General features: G+C 40.9%; 1 protein-coding gene across 3 annotated transcripts in view; it reads right to left on the bottom strand.

Moving 5' to 3' along the window:
* The window catches only part of MARCHF1 (membrane associated ring-CH-type finger 1), a 114,415-nt gene extending 100,133 nt beyond the window's left edge, over positions 1 to 14,282 (bottom strand). The window contains exon 1 of one of the 3 annotated variants that reach the window (XM_083631345.1): positions 13,439 to 14,282. In XM_083631345.1, the coding sequence (XP_083487471.1) occupies positions 13,439 to 13,537 (99 nt within the window). In that variant the 5' untranslated portion in view covers positions 13,538 to 14,282. The remainder of the gene's footprint in view (positions 1 to 13,438) is intronic. The other 2 variants (XM_083631342.1, XM_083631343.1) reach the window with 2 other exon arrangements.
* Between the last annotated feature and the right edge of the window lie 9,199 nt (positions 14,283 to 23,481).

Here is a 23,481-nt window from a genome sequence, read left to right as displayed (position 1 = left end):
AAGATTCATAAGCCGTGTTTTCAAATTCTGGCTGTTGTCCAGGGTGGGTTTGGATGTGCAAAGAAGCCACAACTGGAGCACACAAACTACAAATTAGCATCACAAGAGAATGTATCCCATGGAGTTGCCAGTGTGGTATTTCCATACAGTGGTACCTCGGGTTAAGTACATTTCGTTCTGGAGGTCCGTTCTTAACCTGAAACTGTTCTTAACCTGAAGCACCACTTTAGCTAATGGGGCCTCCTGCTGCCGCCGGAGAACAATTTCTGTTCTCATCCTGAAGCAAAGTTCTTAACCTGAAGCACTATGTCTGGGTTAGCAGAGTCTGTAACCTGAAGCGTATGTAACCTGAAGTGTATGCAACCTCAGGTACCACTGTATTTTTTCAACAACAACTTCTGTCATCCCTGAACATTGGCCAAAGTTGCTGGGGCTGATGCACATCTGGGAAGGACTGGCAGAGCTCTGATGAATGTTTGGTGGAGCCAGGGGAGACTGAGGCTGATCTGGGAGAGGGAGCCAGTGATATACGGGGTTTTGTGCCACCCGCAAGGTAGGAGCCACGGCTGGTGGAAGGAAATGAGTCTGAGCAGTCAGAGGCAGGGCAGGGATGCAGGTTGTGTGAGAAGTGGAGGAAGAGGCTGTTCAGGCAAGGGGCGGTCTGGTCAAATCCACATCACCCACTGCCTCCTAGAACCAGGAGGAGCTTAAAGAGGCAAATGCATCAGCCACTTCTGTTAAATATGAGACAGGTGCTCTCTCTGTTTGCCTTTTTGCAGCCTACTGAAGACCTTGCTCTTTCTACAAGGCTTTTAAGTAGCACTTTTTCCCAGTCTGTGTCTGCTTTGGAATTGTTTTTAAGTGTTTGGTTTCCTTTAGGAGGAAGGGTGGCATGTAAAAAATAATTTTAAAAAGAGATTCCAGAGCAATGGCATGAGCATTTTAAATCAAGTGAAGATTAATTGCATAATCACAATTTATAGCACAAGATTGCACCATTTATTTTGGATAAGTTATCCAAGGACGACTAATCCCAATTTTGTATTCTATCATTATTATATTGGTGTCATCATTCTATTTGGGAGTATAAACTGAAGGGTGAACCCATCTGCCTCTTTCCCCTCTGTTGTATTTACAATTGGAGTGGTTAAGAGAAGTGGCAAGGCTTCACTAAGAAATAGCCAATCTGCATTAAGTGAACTTGTGTATATCCAAATCATTTCCTCTGCCCCTATCAATTATTCACTATTATTCATTATTACGTAATTTCTAGAGGGATAGTCTCAGCAGCTGCTCCTCAAGCATACCCTCTCAGATGTTTGTTATTATCATCATCTAACAATATTTGTTGCAAGCAACACTCAAAAACAGAACACAAATGTAAAATCTAAAACATTAAAAAACAAACAAAAGCAACTGAAAGCAGCAACAACGGAACAATGCAACATGCAGAAAAACTAACAGCAGAATACACTGCACATATGAAACATTAATTGATCCACTCTGTTTCTGTACACTGCCACAATTCTTCCTAAGGACTGGACACACAAGGTCCAAGCCACCTGTCTTTTGCCAGGCTCTCCTTTTCTCTCTCCTTCCCCTCTCACCCTTCACCTTGCTTTCTTCTCATGCCCATATGTTAAGGGTTCTTCCCCTGCCGCCATCTGTCCCTCTGAAATTGGCCTCTTCCTGACCACTTTCTAAGCTGCCTTCATTTTTGCCTCAATTCTGCTCTGAAGCCTGACCTGTCTCACTGCTTTTATGCATCTCTTTGCATTGCCTCACCCTTTCACACAGTGCCAGTCTTTTGGCCACTTCTGATTCCAGCCTCAGATGCAGTACACCAGCAATCCCCAGTGACATCACTTCCAGGCAATGCACTCTGCAGTCAAGCCACTCAAATCTCCTCTGCACCAGGTGAGAGCTGAATCAGGCAGCAGTTACCGTACATCTCACATCTGATACTCTTCTGAAAAAATGATGTTCTAAGCACTGAAGTTCTTGGATGCTGCTGCCAGTGGGAGAACAGAGTTCTATGCTAGATAGACTGGTGCTATGATTGATTCAGTATCAGAACCAGAAAAGGCAACTTCACATGGAAACCAGGAAGGCCTTCCTAATAAGCACGCTCCATTTCCACAATGGAGAATGTGTGATGGAGACATTAATTTAATGAAAGGTGGCATTAATCTGGTTGGAACTAGTCCTTATTTTGCTCTATATGCTATTAAATTCTGATTCAGACCTTTGGTTACCATCCTCAAGATCTAAGGATAGACATGTATGAAATTGCTTACTTTTCTTATCAGAGACAAAATGTATATTCAAACAGCAACTGAGTTATCTTCATATCTGTCTATTATAAAACATTTACTTCCTTTTTAAAAAAGAAAGAAGGAAGGGGTAGACTTCTTTTACAAGCATCCTGCTTCTGTGCAGAATCATTCTCACCTTAAACTAACAAAGATATGTCACCTTTTAACAACACTTTGCACTTGAGAACTCCGAAGTGCTTTACAAATACCTGTGACTTTTTCTTTAAATGGGTCTTTGGGAGAGAGAGATTTGCAATCCCCACTGAGTTCAGAAAGTTCAGATAACCTAGTGTTAAAGAAATGTGCTCTAGTCTTACCTGCATGAAACTTTAGAAGTCAAGCTGAAATCACTAAGTCCATTTTTTCCCTGCCATTTTCTATGTCACTGGGTACTTGCCTTTTTCTCTGAACCACAAGGAAAAAAATGCCTTTCCGAATAGAGGAGATACTCTAGCCCCCTGATCATTTTTGGTTGTCCTTTTCTGAACCTTTTCCAACTCTACAACCAGAACTGTACACAATATTCCACATGCGGTTGCACCACAGAATTATATGCTGGCAGTTTTATTTTCAGCTCTTTTCCTAATGATCCATAACACAGAATCTGCCTTTTTCACAGCTGTCATGCACTATCCACTACAACCACAAGGTCTAATTCCTGGTCAGCCACTGCCAGCTCACACCTCCTGAGAGGGCATGTGAAAATGATATTACTATTATTTTTTGCATGAGCAGGTGTCATTTTTACACTTGCTTTACACTGAAAGGGAAGCATCTGACTAGCCACTCCTGGAAATAAAGTACTGGACTAGATGATACAGGCATAGCTCTTCTTACATTCTGCAGGCAAGGCCATTATTATATGCCTAACGTGCATCACATAACAGCTTGGAAAGGCTTTAGGACAATGCCTGCAAGACACCACATCACATGATGCCAGAGTGTCACATGATACAATGGTTAAGTCAGCTGCAGCTGTTTCTAGCTCTCTTGTTTCTCTTTGCAAGCCCTTATGCTTTAGATCCCATGTTCCAGTTAGAAGAGCCCAAATATACCCTGCTAATGCTATAGTCAGATATTCTTTCAGTCACTGGCTTGAATTTAACCACACACGTGCTCTTATTCCCAATTGAAAATCACTATTACATTCAAGTCACTATCATCCCCACCCCACCCCCAATTTAACTACCAAGATGTGAAGCTATGATAACTTGCTTCTACTTTCACATCAGGGAGAAAAAAACATCCATTGTGATGCTATTTATCATTGCATCTCTGTCAGAAAATTTATACATCAAGCTTCTGCCAGGTGTATTCTTGTAGTATCCCTCCTCATAGTATTTCCCCTCCTTTATTCATTGCGCTTTTTCCCATCTGACAAGGAAAATACAATTCCCCTAACTTCAAAGAAACACCCAGCCATGTACTTGCCATACAGGGTATTGGGGTGTGTTGTGCAGCATATTAGTACCAATTTTTTTTTACTAAAACTAAGGTGAAATATTTTTCCTCACTTGATAACTAGAAGTCAAATATAGCAATGCTGCATCCTCAACTGCACCTTTTGTTGTATCTATTTTCAATTCACTGTTTCCCATCTATTAGAAAAATATACACAGAACTATTTTTATCCACCCAGCCCATGTGCAAGTGGAAAAAAGGGAAAAAGAGACTAGTGGTTCATCAATCTGTCTCCTTGCTTTTATGCATTTGGACAACTCTTAAGACATCATCACCCATTGTGGCAACAGTTCCTGAGGTTGAGGAGCCAATTTGAACACCATTGCAAGTCACTTTGAATCTGAGATGGTGGACCAAAAAGTCCAATCTATGATTTCTATGATAATTTGATGCAGCACTGCCCAATTTGGCATTACAGTTTCAAACTCTACCAATTTTGGCATCTCTGGAGATATCATCATCCAATCTAACGTGATGGTTCCCAAGATCAGTGAGTGGGTTTTGGTTTATGTTTAGTCACCATCAGATACCATTTTGCATCAAGATGAAAGACTGAACTATTCCAAACTGCACTGAATTGTACACCTCTGAACATAACATTGCCCAACTCACCACAAATGTGGGAAGAAGGAAATTCCCACAGCCTCTGCAAAGAGCAACCCCAGGCCAGTTTGCAAGAAGGCTTTCAAACAGCCCCACACAGCAGCAGCTAGCTAAGTAGCAGCCAAAGATGGCATTATTGGGAACAGCTGGGACCTGAACCATACTGAACCAAGACCCACTAAGGGCAATGATATGCTGAGAGGGCTGCAGAATGGGGAGACCAAGCAGCCAAATACATTAAGTAGCACTGCAAGAATGAACTACCATTATTGCTGTAGGGTCTGCTTTACTAGCATGTCTCCTGCAGGAAGCAGATTGGCAAAGCATCACTCTGCAGGATTGAACCATCCTGCCGTTTGCAGCTGCAGTGTCTCCTTCGCCTGCCTCCACCTGAACATTACATTACTCTCAAATTTATTTGGGGCTAGATCCCAGTTAGGTCTGGGCCCTTTATGCACAGCCCTAAAGTAAAATACACTATTCATTTATAAATATCATTTTAAAAAATTATTTTTACCTAGAATTCCTGGGCATGACTGGGTACCTTCAGCTAGCATAATAAATATTTTGGAAAGTTGTTCTCTGTGCATTTAGATACATCCTAAGACGTTGTAACCAAATTTTGGATGATGGTTCCTGATATAACGTAACAGGTTTTTGTCTATATTTGGATACAATTGAACACACTTAATCAAGATGGTGGAAAGAATTTTTCAAAGTGCAGATTTTTTGGTTTCTTAGAATTCCTAAGCAAGGCTGGGTACAAGGGTACAAGGCTGCCAGTGAACTATGAGTTCAAGCTATAACTTATATCTAACAATGCAATTTCCCACTCTTCCACTATGGTTTCCCTAGCCAGCTTAGGGGAAAATGCATTTTCTGCCTACTGTTTAGAACTCACTGAAATAATAACAGAACTTAAAGTTGAGCCATCTTGTATGAGTACGCAGAAAAACCATTTATATTACAAGCACTGTGTACTTCTGAAGTCTGCAACAGGGAAACTCTGGCAACATATAATTAATCTAACTGAATGCAACTTGCAAAAGGGAAGGATTGCAGGGCAAGGGGAAATTATAAAATATTGTTGATTTTGTATTATTCATGTATAAACACATACATTCTGTTTCCCCCCCAAGTTAATTTTATCAGTATTATGTTTCTGTAGCTGGAGTATAACAACAGACGTTTTCCTCTCTGGATCAACACAAAGCAACTCCAACACAAGTGATTTCTGAAGTCCAGCATAAGGGTCTAAATTATCATCAACATCCAGTGTCACAGTGAAAACACTTCACAGAATTCTGCATCTTTTATATTGACCAGACTGTATAAAACTTCAGTTCTCTACACAAGACTATTCCCGGTAGGCCAGTTTAAATGTCCCGTCTGCTACATGTAGAGCAAGCACAGAGTTGCCCTGGCTAAATGTGCCCTATGCACACAAAAGCCTACATGCAAAGTGAAAAACAAACAGCTTCCAGGTTTTATGTGCACAGGTCAACCTCACTAGGACTGGTGGCCTGGCTCTTCACATGGAGTCGGATCACATCATTCAAACATCCAGCAAAACTTACTTCTAAGTGTTTACGTCTAAAAAAGATGCAGTGTAAATATCACAGGTTCTGTTTTCCCTATACCCTACCTACCATCATGGTCTTATTACAACCTGCCCCAGTAACATTCTTGCAAGCTGGTCTGTGGTGCTGCAGAAAAATTAGAAAACCACAATGCCCTACTCCCTCATCCAGTGCATCCACACAGGGTTTGTATATGTTTTACTGAATAGCAATAAATACCTGCTGTAGCTAGTCCACTGATTACATTTTTGTAGGTTGCCACAACTTGGTTAACACAGTTCTGTTGTTGAAAAGAAACTCTTTCGGTCTTCTTTTTCCTGAGAAATTATTTTTTATGCTCCACTCAACTTGAACACTTTGTTTACAATGTACTGAGAGGGCAAGATAGTCTGCTCACCTAGTTCTAAATTAATATGAATTAGGTAAAGGTATAGGGACCCCTGACCGTTAGGTCCAGTCGCGGACGACTCTGGGGTTGCGGAGCTCATCTCGCTTTATTGGCCAAGGGATCCGGCGTACAGCTTCCGGGTCATGTGGCCAGCACGACTAATCCGCTTCTGGCAAACCAGAACAGCACACAGAAATGCCGTTTATCTTCCCTCCAGAGGGGTACCTATTTATCTATTTGCACTTTGACATGCTTTCGAACTGCTAGGTTGGCAGGAGCTGGGACCGAGAAACGGGAGCTTACCCCATCATGGGGATTCGAACTGCTGACATTCTGATCAGCAAGTCCTAGGCTCTGTGGTTTACCCACAACGCCACCCGCATTATTAATTCAGAGATTCTTCTTCACAGTGTGTGGGATACAGTGAGAGAGCTTCAAGTTTTAATTTGCAACATGTCAGTAAATATTTAGCTGCATTCATACGGAAAAGGGTTCATGGAAAGTCCCTTTTCAGTTCTTAATAATAGTAGATAAAGGATCACAGAGGTCTTTACAAAGAAGTCAACAGATTAGTATATGCATCAATACACCACAGAATGGGGAACAGCTACAAACTATACATTTGCTATTACTATGTCTAAGATCAAATTACTGCAACACCTCAAAACAACTGGCTAATTAAATAACAGCTAGTTAATAGAATAGGTTGTTACCTCTCACATTCTTATGATCTTCTGCAGAAAACAGATTACAGCATTGAAAGTTTGGGTACAAACGTAAGTTTAGGCATGTTATAGAATGGCAATGGGCAGAAGAAATGAAATACATTAAAGCCTGAAGTGAAGGACATTTAATGTGCAAATCAGTGGAAGAGCACAACCACAAATACCCCTTTAAAGCCTTTCCAGCTTCCTTAGAGAGGCATGAAGAGCACCAACTCTTCTGGCAAGGGTTTCGGATATTGTTGAGCAGCTGAGTGGAGATCTACAAGGAACCCTTTACACTCTACAAAATTATAAAATGACATCAAGTATGCTAACACATGGAATGTGGAAACATGGTACTCAAATGATCATTGGTTCAGCCTTCCACCAATTTCCTGTTGTAAAAATCAAACCCCAATTGTACCATGTGATGAGGCCATTTTCATGACTCACTCTATGCAATTTATTCCAATTACCATTTCTAAGAGGCAAATACTCTCCTGTTAATTTTGTACTTTAGAAAACACAATGATTCAGCTTTTAGAAGCTTGAAATATTAAGTGCAAAAAACTAATTTTGTAACCAGCTCCGAGTGACTTTATGGCTAAATATATTAGTTTTGACTTATATTATTTATAACATAAAGAATGTATATAAAAGTGCATCAATACAATATCACCACAACCCTTGATAGCTGTCCAATGTGCTGAAATTATCCATTTTGCAGCTAATGTTTCTGTACCTCAATCTAGAAGCTTCAAAATTAATGTAATCTCAAAAAAATTGTTTGGGGAGGGGTTTGAAGGGTTTTAATGTATTTCATTTGAAAATCCAAGCTTTTCAATAAATAAACATTTTGCTATATATATATTTGTGGACTAGACAGACATTTCTAGTTACTTTACTAGAAAAACGTAATTTTAATAATACATTTTAATATCCCTCTTCCTCCAAGAAGCTCATGGTGGTATAGGGAGGGGAGAGGCTAGCTCAGTGGTCGGTCCCAGAGTAAATCCCCAGAATCTCCAGGTGGGGCTGGGAGGGACTACTTGTCCAAAACCCTGGAGACCCATTGCCAGTCTATTTGGCAGAACTGAGCTAGATTGACAAATGCTCTGATTCTGTATAAGGCAGTTTCCTATGTTTCTATTCCTCTGCCCTTCTCACTTTACCCTGCCAACAATCATGAGTAAAGTTAGGCGAAGAGACTTGCCCAAGGCCATCTACTGCACTTCATTAATGACTGCAATGCTTTACAGTATTAAATGGAACTTTTCCTACTCTCACATGCTCGTTAGGTGATTAGCTTAGCAATATTTAAGTTGCACAGAGCTTTTTTTGTTGGATTTAAGTTGTTCTTTTTTAAAGAAGAATTCACTGGAACCAGTCCCACTAAGTTAAATGAGGCCTATCCCTAGGCAATATGCAAAGGACTGTAGTCTTAGAGGAATTTACCAAGGTACTCATCATATATTATCATTTTTTATGTTTTAAATTTGTTAGTCACTTTATCTTGTCCAGGGCAACCCAAAGCAACTTAATTTAGTGCAGTGCTGGGGAAGCCAGAGGCCAAACACATCCCTGCATATGAAGTACAATGCTAATATTAAAGTGAAACTAAAGTTCTAGTTTTCAACTACAGAACTAGAAGAAAGTTGGTGAACTCTACTTTCTGAAAAGTAGGTCTAAAACAAGGTTTTGTAGCACATTTCTCAAGGCTGCAAAGTACTTGCCTCCGAAAACCCTCAATTCAATTGAAGAAGAATGGTTACATAATGCTTTAAACTAAGTTAGAGCAACATATTTTAAATGATTACTTTTATTCAACTCATCATCAATACACTATTTGGATTAGTAAACTGTGCTGCTTCTGAGATTAGTGAATTGCATTTCTAGCAGTTGTTCTTAACAAGAAACCTGAATGTGTTCAATCTGTAACCAATTCCAGTTACATAGTCAACTTATTAAATAAAGCATCTAGTAAGAAACTGCTGCAGCCAAGCACTAAACTGAAGAACAGCAATTAATATTTTCTTTTGCCTTATCTCCATAAAAAAATGTTCAATATTTTACAGGGATTGTAGGCAGCAATGAAGTGAATACAAGGCACTTGTTTTGGCCTAAGTAATTTAAGATTTGCATTGAAAGATGTTCAGAGCTTTACATTTTAGTTCTCAGCTTAAGAGAAATTCCCTGACGTACAGAATCCAGCTATAAACAAGAAAGCATCATCAGTACCAACCAAATTGTCTATCCCTCACATATGTGCACCTTGTTGAACAAGCATAAAACTTGGGAGACAAACACACAGAAATAAAACATGTAGCACAACATAATAATTACTAACATACATATAGCCTTTTAAAACATGTAATGTGCTTCACATTATATCACTGCAACCCTGATAAAATAACTAATAGATCAGTGTTGTCATCTGCAATATCAGGAATGAAAGCTGAGAGAGGAAGAGAAAATGGCTTGCCTGTGAACACACAGTGAGTTCATGGCAGAAATAAGATTCATACCAGAGATTTCCCAATTTGTAACTAAATATCTTAGCCACTAGACTGCGCAAGCTCTCATAGACCTGAACTTTATAGCAAAACATTAACATTCTGCTGCCTACCTTTACTGCCCTCACTAGCATGCAGCAGGAAAAGCTACATCTACCTATTATTCTGTGCAGCAGATGGTATACACACAATGGAATCAGGCATGGTCACACTGCCAAATTCCCCTGCACAATTGAGACACAGCTGCATGGAGAAAGGCAAGCATGGACTATACTATACACACAAGGAGCCAGTCAGTCCTTGCTGATCTTGGATAAGGTACAGCTATAACAACTGCTATGAACATGCATCTCCCCACGCGAATAGTAGGTCTCACAACAGTCTTTTTTCATATCATCATGCACCAAAGTACGCAACTGCAGTAGAGACTTTGTCAATGTGAACCAATCTCAGGCTGTGAACTTGAGCACATTCACTTTCAAGTCTTGCATTTAGAATTATAGTCTAAAGTGGCAATTCTATGAATGCTTTCCTGGAAGTAACCACCACTGAACACAGCAAGACTTACTTCCGAATAAATTTGCAAAGGATTGTGCTATTCTATTCTATACCTTAGTAGACTAAATGTTTTTAATCATAGCTGCTTAGTGGAGGAGCTAGTTCAGTGAGGTTTTCAAACAGTGTTCAAGAGTCCCATGACGGCTTATCAGATGTTCCCTAATATATCAAACAGTAGCAGAAGACAAGCTTCCCTGGAAAGACAGCTTGCTCACCATGCTCTATCTACATGTGGTAGACTTCATTCTCAGTTCCCATGGGGCAACAGTGAGATTCAGCAGACCTTCCAGTGCCCTGGGGGAACTGCATGTAAGCCCTAGACTGAACATGTCCCACATCGCCTTTAATGTGGTGGGGTTCCATAGCAAACAAGTTTATATGGAAAAAGATTCCCTGAAAGAAATTCGTAAACCAAATTTGTAAATTTGTTAAGTTAGTGGGCTGATGTCTCAACTTCATCCACTATTTCAGAAACATGACATTCAGCTCTCATTTCTCAGAACAGAAAACAGCAATTCCTTTCATTATTATCACTTAACAATAGAAATGCTGAAGAAGGGAACTACTGACTACAGGATCATTTCCTCAAGTGGTAAAGTTGGGGATCTTTTGATGTGGTCAAAGTGAAGAGAATGGAGGATATGGAGCAAGAAGAATGTGCCCCCAAGATTAGTCTGGCAAGGGATTTGGAGGGAGGGTTGGGGCAGATCAAAACAGAAATTCCAAGAAAGTGTCATCCAGTCTGACAGTTCTATAGAAGAAACAGCTATAGGACCAGGAGGCTATTTTACTGATCAGATCTGCTAAAATGACCCCAAGTCTGGAAAGCATGTAGAGTTGAAAGAGTTCCAGTTTTGCAACTGAGATTGATGCACACTTAACTTAAAGCTAGGGCAAAATTAGGCTTTATTTCACCTGGGTCACAGACCCAGTTAGGCAGCCCCCATGCACATTTGCATGCGTGCAAACACACACAGAGGCTGGGAGCCTCAATGGCAACCCTCTGGAGGCTTTACCTGCACAAAAAGCCTGGCTAGCGCCCCCCTCTCCCCCAGTAGCCACGGGACTGCTTAAAGACAGAAACAAAACCATGGAGCAGTAAAAACAAGAGGGTCTTTTCAGACACGTTAAAGTACACTGAATGCTGCTCAAAACTGCATATCCTCCCCCAATTTACCCTCAAACAAGTCATTCAGGTACACTGTGAATCTAGGCTACTCATACATAGAACACACTGTTCAGGATTGGACCATGATTTCCAAGGATCTGAATAAAGCATTCATGGATCTACTAGACGCTCATGACTGTGTATGAACAGTTTTGTGTAGGAAGTTTTGTTTTCTTTGAAAGACGAGTGATGTGAATGAAAGTGGAAAGATTCTGCACAAGAGAGGACAATCTTACCACACATATCTTTTCTCATTTTTTTCATCAAAACCTTTGTTTTTCCGATGGTTTCTGAACCTTCTTGAATACTGCTTCCGTAGCCCACCATGAGGTTCTGAAACGCAATGCTTTTAACAAGCAGCTCAAGCTCAAATTAAACTAAACTCAAATTACACACAACTAAGCACCTCATTAAAAAAACAAAACCCCTCCTCAAAATGAGGAAAGAATCCATTAAAGAAATCTATCATTTTGTCTGTGTTTGCATAATGGGTTCTGGAAGAGAAAAGAGCTCAGTTGTGGAGCATCCACTTTGCATGGAAAAGGTACCAGCTTCAATCCCCAGCATCTTCAGGTAGGGCTAGGAGACATCCCTGTTTGAAACCCTGGTGAGCCACTGTCAGCCAGTGTGGACCAATGGTCTGACTCAGTATAAAGCAGCTACCTACATTCCCATGACAACTCCTCTGTTGCCTCACCCTAAAACACTTACGTAACTGAGAATTATGCTGTTAACTCATCATTCTGCCAACTTTATACTTTCCCCCTTTTCCAAGCTTTTTTTTTTCCTCTCTGAACCACTTTCACTTTAAAGTTGGTCCCTCAACAATGAAAACTCTTAATCTGATACTTCACAGTTTTCAGCATCATGTTTGATTATTCATTTCAGTCCATTTTAGGGGAAACAATATTTAATTGCTTTGGAAGAATAACATCAGAGGAGGCTGTAGCTGGGAATAAGGGAGCCATAATCACTGCATTAGTTACAAGTCAACTGCAAAGGCTAAAGGAGGCTCTCAGCCAAGTGTTAATAAATCTACTGCTATTTTACACAACTAGACAAATTGCGAAGGCATAAGCTGTTGATATCTGAAACCGAAAAGGGGGTCATATAAACCATTAAAAAAGAGTTACAGTAAAATGCAACATGGAAATGCAGTCAATTTTTCCCCAGTCAAACATTCAAATATTCCCATTTGTTCTCTTCCTGCCACAGTTATTCACAACTGAAAATGTGTGTGTTAAAGGTTAATTATGCATGTTTACTAGGCAATGTTTTAAAAAGGAGCCAAGTGGCTTCAGGAGTCACAGCAGTTAGTTTTCCACACACCATCAAATAATTTAACTACAAAGTCACCTGCATATATTTACCTTGCGTAAACTGGAATCTGTGCCACAAAATACTTCTGTACGTCTTAATTATTGCTTGTGGACTGTTAACTATATATGTATAAGCATTTAGGAGCCCATAATTTATTATTCAACAACAAGAGTTTCTTCCATGTAAGACAGAGAACAATGGAAATAGGAGGGGGAAAACAGATGGGTTTCACATGAAAACAGAGAATTCTTAAATATGCATGCATGTCACACATGCACATTCAGTGGACTACTGATATTGCTACTTTATTGCCTTTTTCCATTTAAGAAAGGGTTTGCTTTATGTCATTCCTTTTTGCAACACTCTCCACCACCACCACCACCCGCCTCCTCTGGAAGAAGACGCTTCGTTGCCTTTCAGCACAGCCACCTGAAAAGTACAGAAGGAACAATGCCCATTGTCTGCCTAAGTCACTGGACCATATCTCTCCCTTGCACCCAGAGACACACACACTCTCTCTCCTTAGGGGAGTCTCACGCGAAACATTTGCATCCTCTTCTCAGCGCCGTCCCTTATACATGCGCCAACCCCTCCCATCACCCAGGGATGCATTTGAGAATCCTGCATTTCAGGCGTCAGCGAAGACTTGCATCTCCGCGCGCCGCAACTATGTGTGCAGCAGCTGCCCTCCAAACCTCACGCCTCTTGCCTCTGACAACGGGGTGGGTGGGGGGTGGGGCATGTGGATCTCCTACCACCCGCCTCCCACCCTTTGGGGCCGTGGCAAGCGCGATTTGCCCCGGCCGAGCGCCCCTGCTCTCTTCTTACCTCGACTTCCTTGTTCTTCTCTTTGTTTCTGCCCATCGAACTTCTCCCATTGCTGGCCGTCTCCCGCGCGGGGACTACGGAGATCCGCTGGAGAGGCATTTTGACAGGGCTGCAGGTTGCCGGAGCCTGATTGGACGCCTCCGAGCTCCGCTCTCTCCGAAGAGCCCACCTGTATAATAATTGTTCATATCCTTGCGTGGCCAGACATGGAGCTGCTTAGAGCGCGCGCAGCTTGGGGAGGGCGGGGTGGGGGGGCAAACCCACGCGGTCTTCCCGCAAACAATAACAATAACAAGAAGGAAAAAATGAAATATATTTATATAAACCACATCCACCCCGGTTAACCTAGGCAGAAGGAGAGCGGCCCAAAAAGAGGCGTCATGATAATCCAGGGAGTTTGGGGAAATTCTCCGTGAGGCGAGTTACTGCGGGTCAGGAGAACTCCGCCGCTTCGCCAGTGGCGCAGCCGCCGCCTCCTCTTCCCCCGCCCGCTTCCTTTCTCCAGAGCATTGTGGGAGACAATTCAATTTCTCCGCTGCCCTAATAACTGTCATGGAAACCGAGGGGAAGCTGGGCCCCGGTTAAAAAGCGCTTCCTTTCGCGGCTCCTTCCATATTTGCTGCGACAGCGGACGAGGCGCCGTTGTCGTCGACGGCTTCTTTTCTGCTTTCCTCTTCCTGAGGGAGCGCCTAGCCGGAACCCGACCCCTTCGCGCCGCCGCTTGAAGTAATAATAACAGAAAAACCGAGCGCGAGGCTGCAAGGCGGCTTAGCGTCCTATTTTGGAGCCAAATCCCCTCCTCGGGAAGCGCGGCGAGCTCGCCGTGTCCTTCATGCGCCTCGCGTAATCTGTTTAGGTTTCAAAGGAGCTGCCTGGGACCTGGGGGGGGGGGAGCAGCTGCGGTTGAAACGTAATGCTATTAAAAAGTGGGGTGGGGGAAGTGGCACCCACAAAGAAGCGACTGGAATTGGGTCTGCCCCCAAGGTGGCCAGGAGAAACGTCAACCCGCTCCTTTCAGCTTCTGCACACTAGGGCGCACAGCCTGCCCTTCTTCTCTCAGCCAGAGTTCAACAAGGTTTAGCTTTGGATTTAATGATCACGCTTCAGCTCCGTGGCATTTGCCTCTGAGGATGTCCAGAGTGCCACGACAAGGGTTGGAGATCAGCCAGATTGAAGCCTCGGGACAACCTGTTTAGACCTAGCCCAGGATTGGAACTTGTGAAATGCTCAACCAGGGCTTTAGGAGCTAACTCCCAGGACCTCAAAATATTTGAAGGGGCCACCGGCACCCCACAAAGTTAATGGGCACTGCATCTTGTGATTATGTAGGGCTTACCTGCCCCCTTCCCAATATTTTATTCAAGTGTTGGCACCCTGCCAAGGGCATGTGTAAAGTGCATTCGCCTTACCACTGAATCATCACAGCCGGTTGAGATTAAATAAGTAGGCTTTTACACTAGCACTTTTTGGGGTTTTAGAGATTTGGGGTTTTAGAGATACTGCTGCTGAGTAACAATCGCCCACACCTCTCTAAAATAGAGGTAAGGACATCAGTGGATGTGTATTTTGAACAGGCAGGCTTCAAGTTATCTGTCTGCCCCATGAAAACAGTATTTTGGCTCCCTTGCAGCACCATGGAGCTCAAGGGTTTTCCCAAATTTTATCCCTGTTCCCCTGTTCCACAGAACTGGAACAAAGGAATTGGGCAAAATAGTCTCCTGGGGGAGACAACTGTCCTTGCACCAGGGTCCACAGACAGAAATTGTATACTTCCTAGTAATTCCTGATTATCCCAGAACCACTGGAAATCCAGGCTGGGCCTTTTTCCAGGCAGATTTGAACTTCTGTAGCTCTAGCTTTAGAAATTAAACCCTGCTTCCTAGTGCATAGAGATGATGAAGTGTGTTGATTAGGAGTTATGTTTACAAAACCCACCTATTTTGATAAAATAAAAAATACTTTCTTTTTTAAAAAATATTATCCAACTTAAAATTTTTGTTATTCATTGTAAAGGTTCTCAGCTTGAGACCTCAGGACAGAGAACCCACTCAGAGCACTCCCACAACAAACTGCTTGGTTATGAAACCCTCTAAATGCCAGTGACATTTCACCTGTGTTGTTTGTCCCAAGCAATGTGTTCACATGTCTGCAAAACTTCTTTATGTAACTGACTAGAATTTTGGATGTTATCACATACAATGTTATACTCATAATCAAATTTAAAAGTAAATACATTGCCATCGCACTGGAAAACATACCAATGGTTATAAATAGCCCTGTGTATCAGTCAGAGATCTCAACAGGATTAAGCACTAATCAATTTAATCCATCTATGTATTTCTCAATGGGGAAGAGGGGGAAGAAGCTTATAAGGTGAGACAAACAGTAAGCCTAACTTGCTTCCTTTCCCAGACTAGGTCAGCAGCCTATTTAGGTTAGTGGAATTCAGTATCCTGTGTTATTATCTAATGCAGTGACCCTACACACACTTATTTGGGAATAAGTTCCATTAAATTTAATGGGCTGTGCTTATGACTAAAGATCCCTAGGATGAGACTGTAAATAAAATGAATATTGGTTTACATGACCTTGGTGGTCCCTTTCAACTCTATAATTCTATGATTGCATAACCTTTGAGTGTGTTTCCAATGACCCCTTCCCACCCTCCAAAAAATTCATAGTTCCTGTGGATTCTCCCAGGGTGTCAAAGTGAAGATTCATTGGGGGTGAGCAAAGGATGTGTGATTAAAATAAAGTTGTAAGAGACTGTAGGCCGTGGGACCTTTTGAGATAGCAAAGCTCTAATTCCAAAGGAACTAATAGTATATTAAAAATGAATACATCTCCAACCAGATGTCAAGGAAATAAACAACTATCTGACTTTTAGAAGACATCTGAAGGTAGCCCTGTTTGGGAAGTTTTTAGTGTTTGATGCTTTATTGTGTTTTTGATGTTCTGTTGGAAGCCATCCAAAGTGGCTGGGGAGGCCTGGCCAGATGGGTGGGGTGTGAGTAATAAATTATTAATATTACAGTGGTCTCTCAGGTTACATACACTTTAGGGTACATACGCTTCAGGTTACAGACTCCGCTAACCCAGAAATAGTACCTTGGGTTAAGAACTTTGCTTCAGGATGAGAACGGCGCAGCAGTAGGCCCCATTAGCTAAAGTGGTGCTTCAGGTTAAGAACAGTTTCAGGTTAAGAACGGACCTCCGGAACGAATTAAGTACTTAACCCGAGGTACCACTGTATTATAAACGTGTCTTGTGAAAACAATGCCTTGCAATGTATTTCTACCAACAAGTTTTAACATACCACCGGTTATATTGATCACTGAAGTATTAAAAGGAAAGGGAAAAGTCTCAGCACCATTTTTCTGCTTGATCTGGGATTTAATGGGGAAGGTGTGCAAATGACAAAACAGAGTTAGAATGGCATACCACATAAGCAGTAGGTGTTTAAATTGTCTGCCTGGCTGGTTGCCTGCCAGATTTAAAAAGCAATATGATCAAAACATTTAGCAAAAAAGTTAACACCACCTTTCACATTCAATTATGAACATTTGCTCTTCCAAATGATGATGGACACATAATTCAGTAAAAGCACAAAATTTGGTCTCTAGACTGAAATCCTTAAGGCTGTAATCCTATGGGGGTAAATAGTCTCATTGAACTCAGTGGGGCTTATGTCTAACAGACACATATAGGATTTCACAGCAACTTCCCCAGTGCAGAATTCACTGTGGTAAATACAATATAAATACTAGGACATATTTACATGTTCGCTATATAATTATCATTAATGAATTATTCTCTTTGTTGGCAATGAGGTTTTGTTTTTGTTTTTTTAAACCCAATAAAGAAAAACTGGGCCCTCATCTATTCTATACATTTAAAACAAAATCATACCACTTTATACAGCCATGGCATCACCCAAAGAATCCTGGGAACTGTGGTTCATTAAGGATGTTGAGAGTTGACCACAGACCTTCATTTCCCTCCCCACAGAATGGCACCCAATTGTAGCCAGGAATCATCATGCAAAATTGGGTTATGAGCTCAATGCAGAGCAAACAAACAACTTTCCAAAATATACAGTAGTTTTAAAACATTTTAACCCACTTTTCCTCCAAAAGAGGTGGCTAAAACAGATAAGACAGTTTGTGGTGAAGCTGGAACTACTTACACAAAAGAAGGCTTTTACAATGTTATAAAAGGACATTAATGAAGTAGCAAGGTGGGTTTCTGTTGTGAGTCATTATTATTACTACAGTCATATCCCAACTTTCCTCCAAGGAGCTCAAGGTGGTGTACATTTTATCTTCACAGTAATCCTTGCAAGATAGGTCACACTAAGAGACAATGACTAGTCCAAGGTCACTCAGTAGGCTGAGTGGAGATTGAACCCTGCTCTCCCTGGTCCTAGTTTCAAACCTCTAATGTCACCACAACACTGGCCTACGACAGGCACAGCTGCTAAAAGGGCCCTCTCTCCTGTATCAAATAGATGTATTTGTTTTTATATATGTAAATGTTGATATTTCCACTGCAGAATCACATGGATATTTTTTTAAATGAGAATTGATTCATACACAGAATCAAATAAATAAACAACTATGTATTTCAGGGATCACTGAGACACGCAAGAGAGCAATCTTAATAACCAGTCAGGAGCACACAGAAGAAAGTGAAAGGATTAGGTCCTATTGAACTCAGTGGGAGTTTACTTCTGAGTAACCATGCCAAGGCTGGTGCTCCGTGAAATGTTTTCTGGCTCTCAGTGGTGACATTAGAACAATCAGAAAACTTAGGGTTTCCAAATGCCAGGCAATTTGCTCTTCTTTAGTTCAGCTCTGCTTCTGTGACCAATAAAAGCAACAAAGGAAGGGAAAGTAAAAGCAAGGCCAACGTGAAGGAAACGGCTTAAATAGCCAAGTATTAAGGGTTGGCAGAAAAATTAGGCAACCAAAGTGTTAGAATTCCTATTGCTAAAGGGATGCATGTGGCTGTAAAACCCTGAAAGGTAGGAAAACAACATTCACTGACTCACCTATTGTGGGCAGTATTCATTATACTTTGATTATTCATCAGAGAACTATTTCTGTCCACAGATGAAAAAAGACAAAAATACTTGAAGGACAGATTATGCATTCAGACACAGAAGTCATATTTCATCATGAGCTGAGCAGAAAAAAATAAATGGCATTCTGTTGACTTTAGTAGATAGCAATAAAGCTAGCAATATCACATTTAAAAAACAGCTCCTTTCAAATAGCATATGAACGTGCAGCTCAATTGTATCTCTGAATAATATTTCCAATACTGAAAACACTATGTAGATTTAATGCTGAGATATAATTTCAAATATTCTTAGAAACAAAACAAAACAAAAAACCTCAACAGATTACTATTTAAGTCAACTCACTTCTGACAACTCTCCTTGCTACATGGGATGACACAATGTAAATACAGTGGTACCTCGGGTTACAGACGCTTCAGGTTACAGACTCCGCTAACCCAGAAATAGTGCTTCAGGTTAAGAACTTTGCTTCAGGATGAGAACAGAAATCGTGCTCCGGGGGCGCAGCAGCAGCAGGATGCCCCATTAGCTAAAGTGGTGCTTCAGGTTAAGAACAGTTTCAGGTTAAGAATGGACCTCCGGAACGAATTAAGTTCTTAACCCGAGGTACCACTGTACTGAGTTTGCATGATTCCCCCGCCCCTCGCAGGCTATTTTTGACATATGTAAAATTAGCTTTTATCGTGGAGCACCAAATTCAAACCTCAAGGGAACACATACAGTTCCAGCAATGATGTGACAACATCTGTTAGATTTTACAGTGGCCAGAGAACTGTATTTTAATGGCACATTCACAGTGTAAAGCTACCACTGCATTTTAATTGCCACATTCTTTCTCAGTGCAGAGCTATATAGGAAACTGCTTTATACAGAATCAGGCTGTTGGGCTACCTAGCTCAATATTGTCCACACTGATTGGCAGCAGCTGAGACAGAGTTACCGTATTTTCTGGTCCTGCTTAGAGATGCCAGAGATTGAACATGGCATCTTTTACATGTCATGCACATGCCCTACTGCTGATTTCTTCCCACAGAAATCATGTTTAATCAAAAGCCAATAAGGATATCAGTGGCAATGAAAATAAAACCATTCAAGCATTTATTTATTATTTCCATAGCCCTTCACATGAATAAACTAAATCAAATCCCTACTAACCATTGGACTCAGTCAACTGCATAAATATTTAAGAATAGCAAAGGTAAGAAGACTTTTGCATCTTTAAGGCCCTCTGGCGGCTCATTTACCCCAAACCAATACAAATATATTGCTTTGTTACACATATACACAGCCACAAAATACATTTTAAAAGGTTGATTCTTTGCTCAGAACAAAGAAGACATCAGACGCTTTGTGGCACTTGCTGCAGTGCATAAGGCTTTCTTTCTTTAAGCAAAAGAAAGTTTGAAAAATATCCTAGCCAAGAGAAGCAAAGTTTTTAGTTGAAGTTCCACAGGACTTTCAGCTATATTGTGCTCCCCATTTACATTATCGTGAGTCCTCCAAGGCCCCATTTGCAACAGGGGCTAAATTATGTTATTTTTATTCACCCATTATTATTATCTATATGTGTGGGCCAAACCACATAGTGCAAAGGGTTCAGGGTTTTGTTTTTTTGAGTTTGCATGGTTTTTGTTGTTGTTGTTGTTGCAATATGTAGCATTATTTCCAGACTACTTGCTGTGTAAATTAATAAGAGGAAAAGAGGAGACTGAGAGGAGATATAATAGCCATCTTCAAATATCTAAAGGGCTGTCACATGGAAGATGGAGCATGCTCGTTTTCTCCTGTTCCAGAAGGTAGGACTCAAACCAATGGCTTCAGGGTATAAGAAATGAGATTTTGACCAAACATCAGCAAAAGCTTTCTGACAGTAAGAGCTGTTCGACAGTGGAATAGACACCCATGACAGGTGGTAAAATCTCCTTCCTTGGAAGTTTTTAAGCAGAGATTGGATGGCCATCTTTCATGAATTCTTTAGCTGATATTCCTGCATTTCAGGGGGTTGGACTAGACGACCCTTGCGAACCCTTCCAACTCTATGGTTCTGTGATTCTATTGTTGCATTGTACAGCAAGTTAAGGTTTTAGAACAGAATTTCAGGGGTTGTACAGACCTCATTCTGACCTTGAATGCAGGGCTGAACTTAGTGTTGTTTTATATATGATGTAGAAAATTATTTATTTATACACTCATGCTTTTACACATCATTGATCCCAGGCTCTGTCTTTTGCATGAAACTTTCACCTGAGCTTTGGGAATAATAAAACCTCTGAGGAAGTGTACATTCTTCCCCTGAAGCCGTTGCCTTAGCATAATGATCTCTGTACTGGTAAATATGCAGCTACTACGTATGTCAAGTAATACAATCAGCGTCCCTAGACAAGATGTCAATGAAAACTGTAGTTGTTGTTTATTAACTTTGTGGAAGTAATGTTTAATCTACTCCATTTCTACCTTCATTGAGTCTTTTAAATAAATAAGGAAAGGCTGATGAAGTGGGATGAATTAAATAAAGTTTGTTCTACATATGACATGTAAAGGTAAATAGGTAAAGGATCTCTGGATGGTTAAGTCCTTTCATAGGCAACTATGGGGTTGTGGCGCTCATCTTGCTTCAGGCCGAGGGAGCTGGCATTTGACAACAGACAGCTTTCTGGGTTCTGTGGTCATCATGATGAAACCACTTCTGGCACAATGAAACACCATGACGGAAGCCAGAGCGCATGGAAAAGCCACTTACTTTCCTGCCACAAGGGTACCCATTTTTCTACTTGCACTGGTATGCTTTCGAACTGCTTGGTTGGCAGAAGCTGGGACAGAGCAACAGGAGCTCACCCCGACCTTCTGATCAGCAAGCCCAAGAGGTTGTGGTTTAGACCACAGCACCACGCACGTCCCCTACATGACATAGCAAACACTTGAGTTAAAACTTTTTTCTTTAAATTTGATACTGCTTAACCCATGTTATATGTCTACATATTTTACTTTGCAAATTGTCTTTTAAAATGCAAGTCATTTTAAGATGGAAAATAGTCTTCCAGATAATACCTTTTATGCAATGAAGGATAATGGGGGCAACATAAACTACAATACAAAATTAATAAAAGGGTGGGTGGGAATAAATTATGGAGCTAAAATATAAACTATGTAACATAAAGGTAGCCAGTATGGACTACAACTCCCACCAACCCAGACCATTGGCCAAACTGGCTGGGGGTCATAGTACAGAACACCCGGAGAGCAACACTTTGGCTATTTCTGATCTACCAAGACTGCACTGGCAAAGACCATGTGGTTGATGCTTTTTAACTACAGCTTAGTCCTTTTGAATGCATTCATAAATGAGGGTGTTCAATGAATTAATAAAACATATTCAGTTGCCTAAAAATGGATGAATGCTAGATAACGCACACAGCTGAGCACAAGCACCTCATAGGATCCAGTGCAAGCATCCAAACATCTGTCTACGAACACTAGTTGCCTTGTGGTGCTAGGAGTCAACTCTCTTGGCAGCACAATAGCTGCCCTGGGTGTTGCTCTCTCTGTGTGTCTCCCACATTCCATAGGGTACAACTAAATTACAAAGGGCCACTGTGTGGAGACATACAGTGTGGAGACACACAGCTTGCTCCCTGTCCCTATGTGTCACAGTCTCCCTAGATGTTGTCCATACCAATAGCAAAAGAGAAGCTTTCTCTGGGAAGTGGGCCAGGGATATGGAACAATGACGTTTTTCCAGTGATGGGACTCTACAGCAGTGGGACTGATTACTATGTGTGCCATCAATTTGTTCTTTTTGTAGCTCCAAATATGTGGCTTAACTGAGCTGAGCTGCTCGGAGTTCAAGCTCTTTAAATAATTCTTCTAAGTTAGACCTGAACTCTCTGCAGCAACAAGTTCAAAGGAAATAGAAACAGGAAGTGAAGTCCTCCAACAAAGAAAATTTCAGTGAACATATTCAGGCCAGTATTCTTGTCTTAACTTAAAGGGTCAAGCACATACAAAGGGTTGTAATTACACAACCTACAAGCCTTTTCAGCACAATTGCAACTGAAAACTTATTTTCAATGGTCTTCCTTTGCCTGTATCATGACTATTGAACTTTATAAAGCAGACCATCTAATTCACCGAACTCCACAAGACATTTTCCTATGATAATTCATTTTGGAAATTATAATTTTATTATGTGCTTTCCTCAGAAGCCCCAATGTCTTAAGTGTATATCAATAAAGCTAACAGTGCTCTTCCTTTCATTTTGTTGATGTTGTTGCCTTGTCACTGAATCTCTTGCAGTTCTCAGTTTACAGTGTTAAATTTTGCTTTTGGTATTATTTCTCACTCTAGTGCCATTTTCCAAACTGTCATATATATAAAAATATGAATGAAAGAAAAGATATGTACTTTCTCCTATCTCCCGATAATTGTCTAAAATTGAAGTCTTGCAGATAAAAATGTCTCTGGGCTGTTATTTTTTATATAAAACAACACACCTGTGTGAGGAGGATTAGGAACGATATAGAAGAGAATGAGATCAATGGCAACAAGACAACCACCCTTGCTGATGAGGAAGATTTAGAAAACCCATTATCTGTTAGTTTTCTTCATTCATATACAGCTCTAGCCAAATCACAATGTGTTACCATGTTAAAACTGTTGTGCTAAACTTCAATGCAAACATGAATTTTCTTATCAATGTCCAAATTTCACATAGGAAAATGCAACTTTGCTTTGTACCACAACTCAACTATGACCACAAAGAAGTAAGCATTTTGGTGGAGTAAGATATTCACTATTTTGCTGTCTTGGAAATCCTTGTCAAAAGGTCATGAAGACAAACACAACAATATTTTAGACTTCAAGCAAAGGAGTTTCATTATGGTGGTGATGTGGAAAAAGGATTTTGATACCTCTTGCTCTGAATCCAATTAGTAGTTAATGTCTGAGTTTCCTCTTCAGCAAACGT

The sequence above is a fragment of the Podarcis filfolensis genome (genome assembly GCF_964270895.1).
Source record: "Podarcis filfolensis genome assembly, chromosome: 9".
Classification (NCBI taxonomy): domain Eukaryota; kingdom Metazoa; phylum Chordata; class Lepidosauria; order Squamata; family Lacertidae; genus Podarcis; species Podarcis filfolensis.
This window is presented reverse-complemented; position numbering and strand designations above follow the sequence as displayed.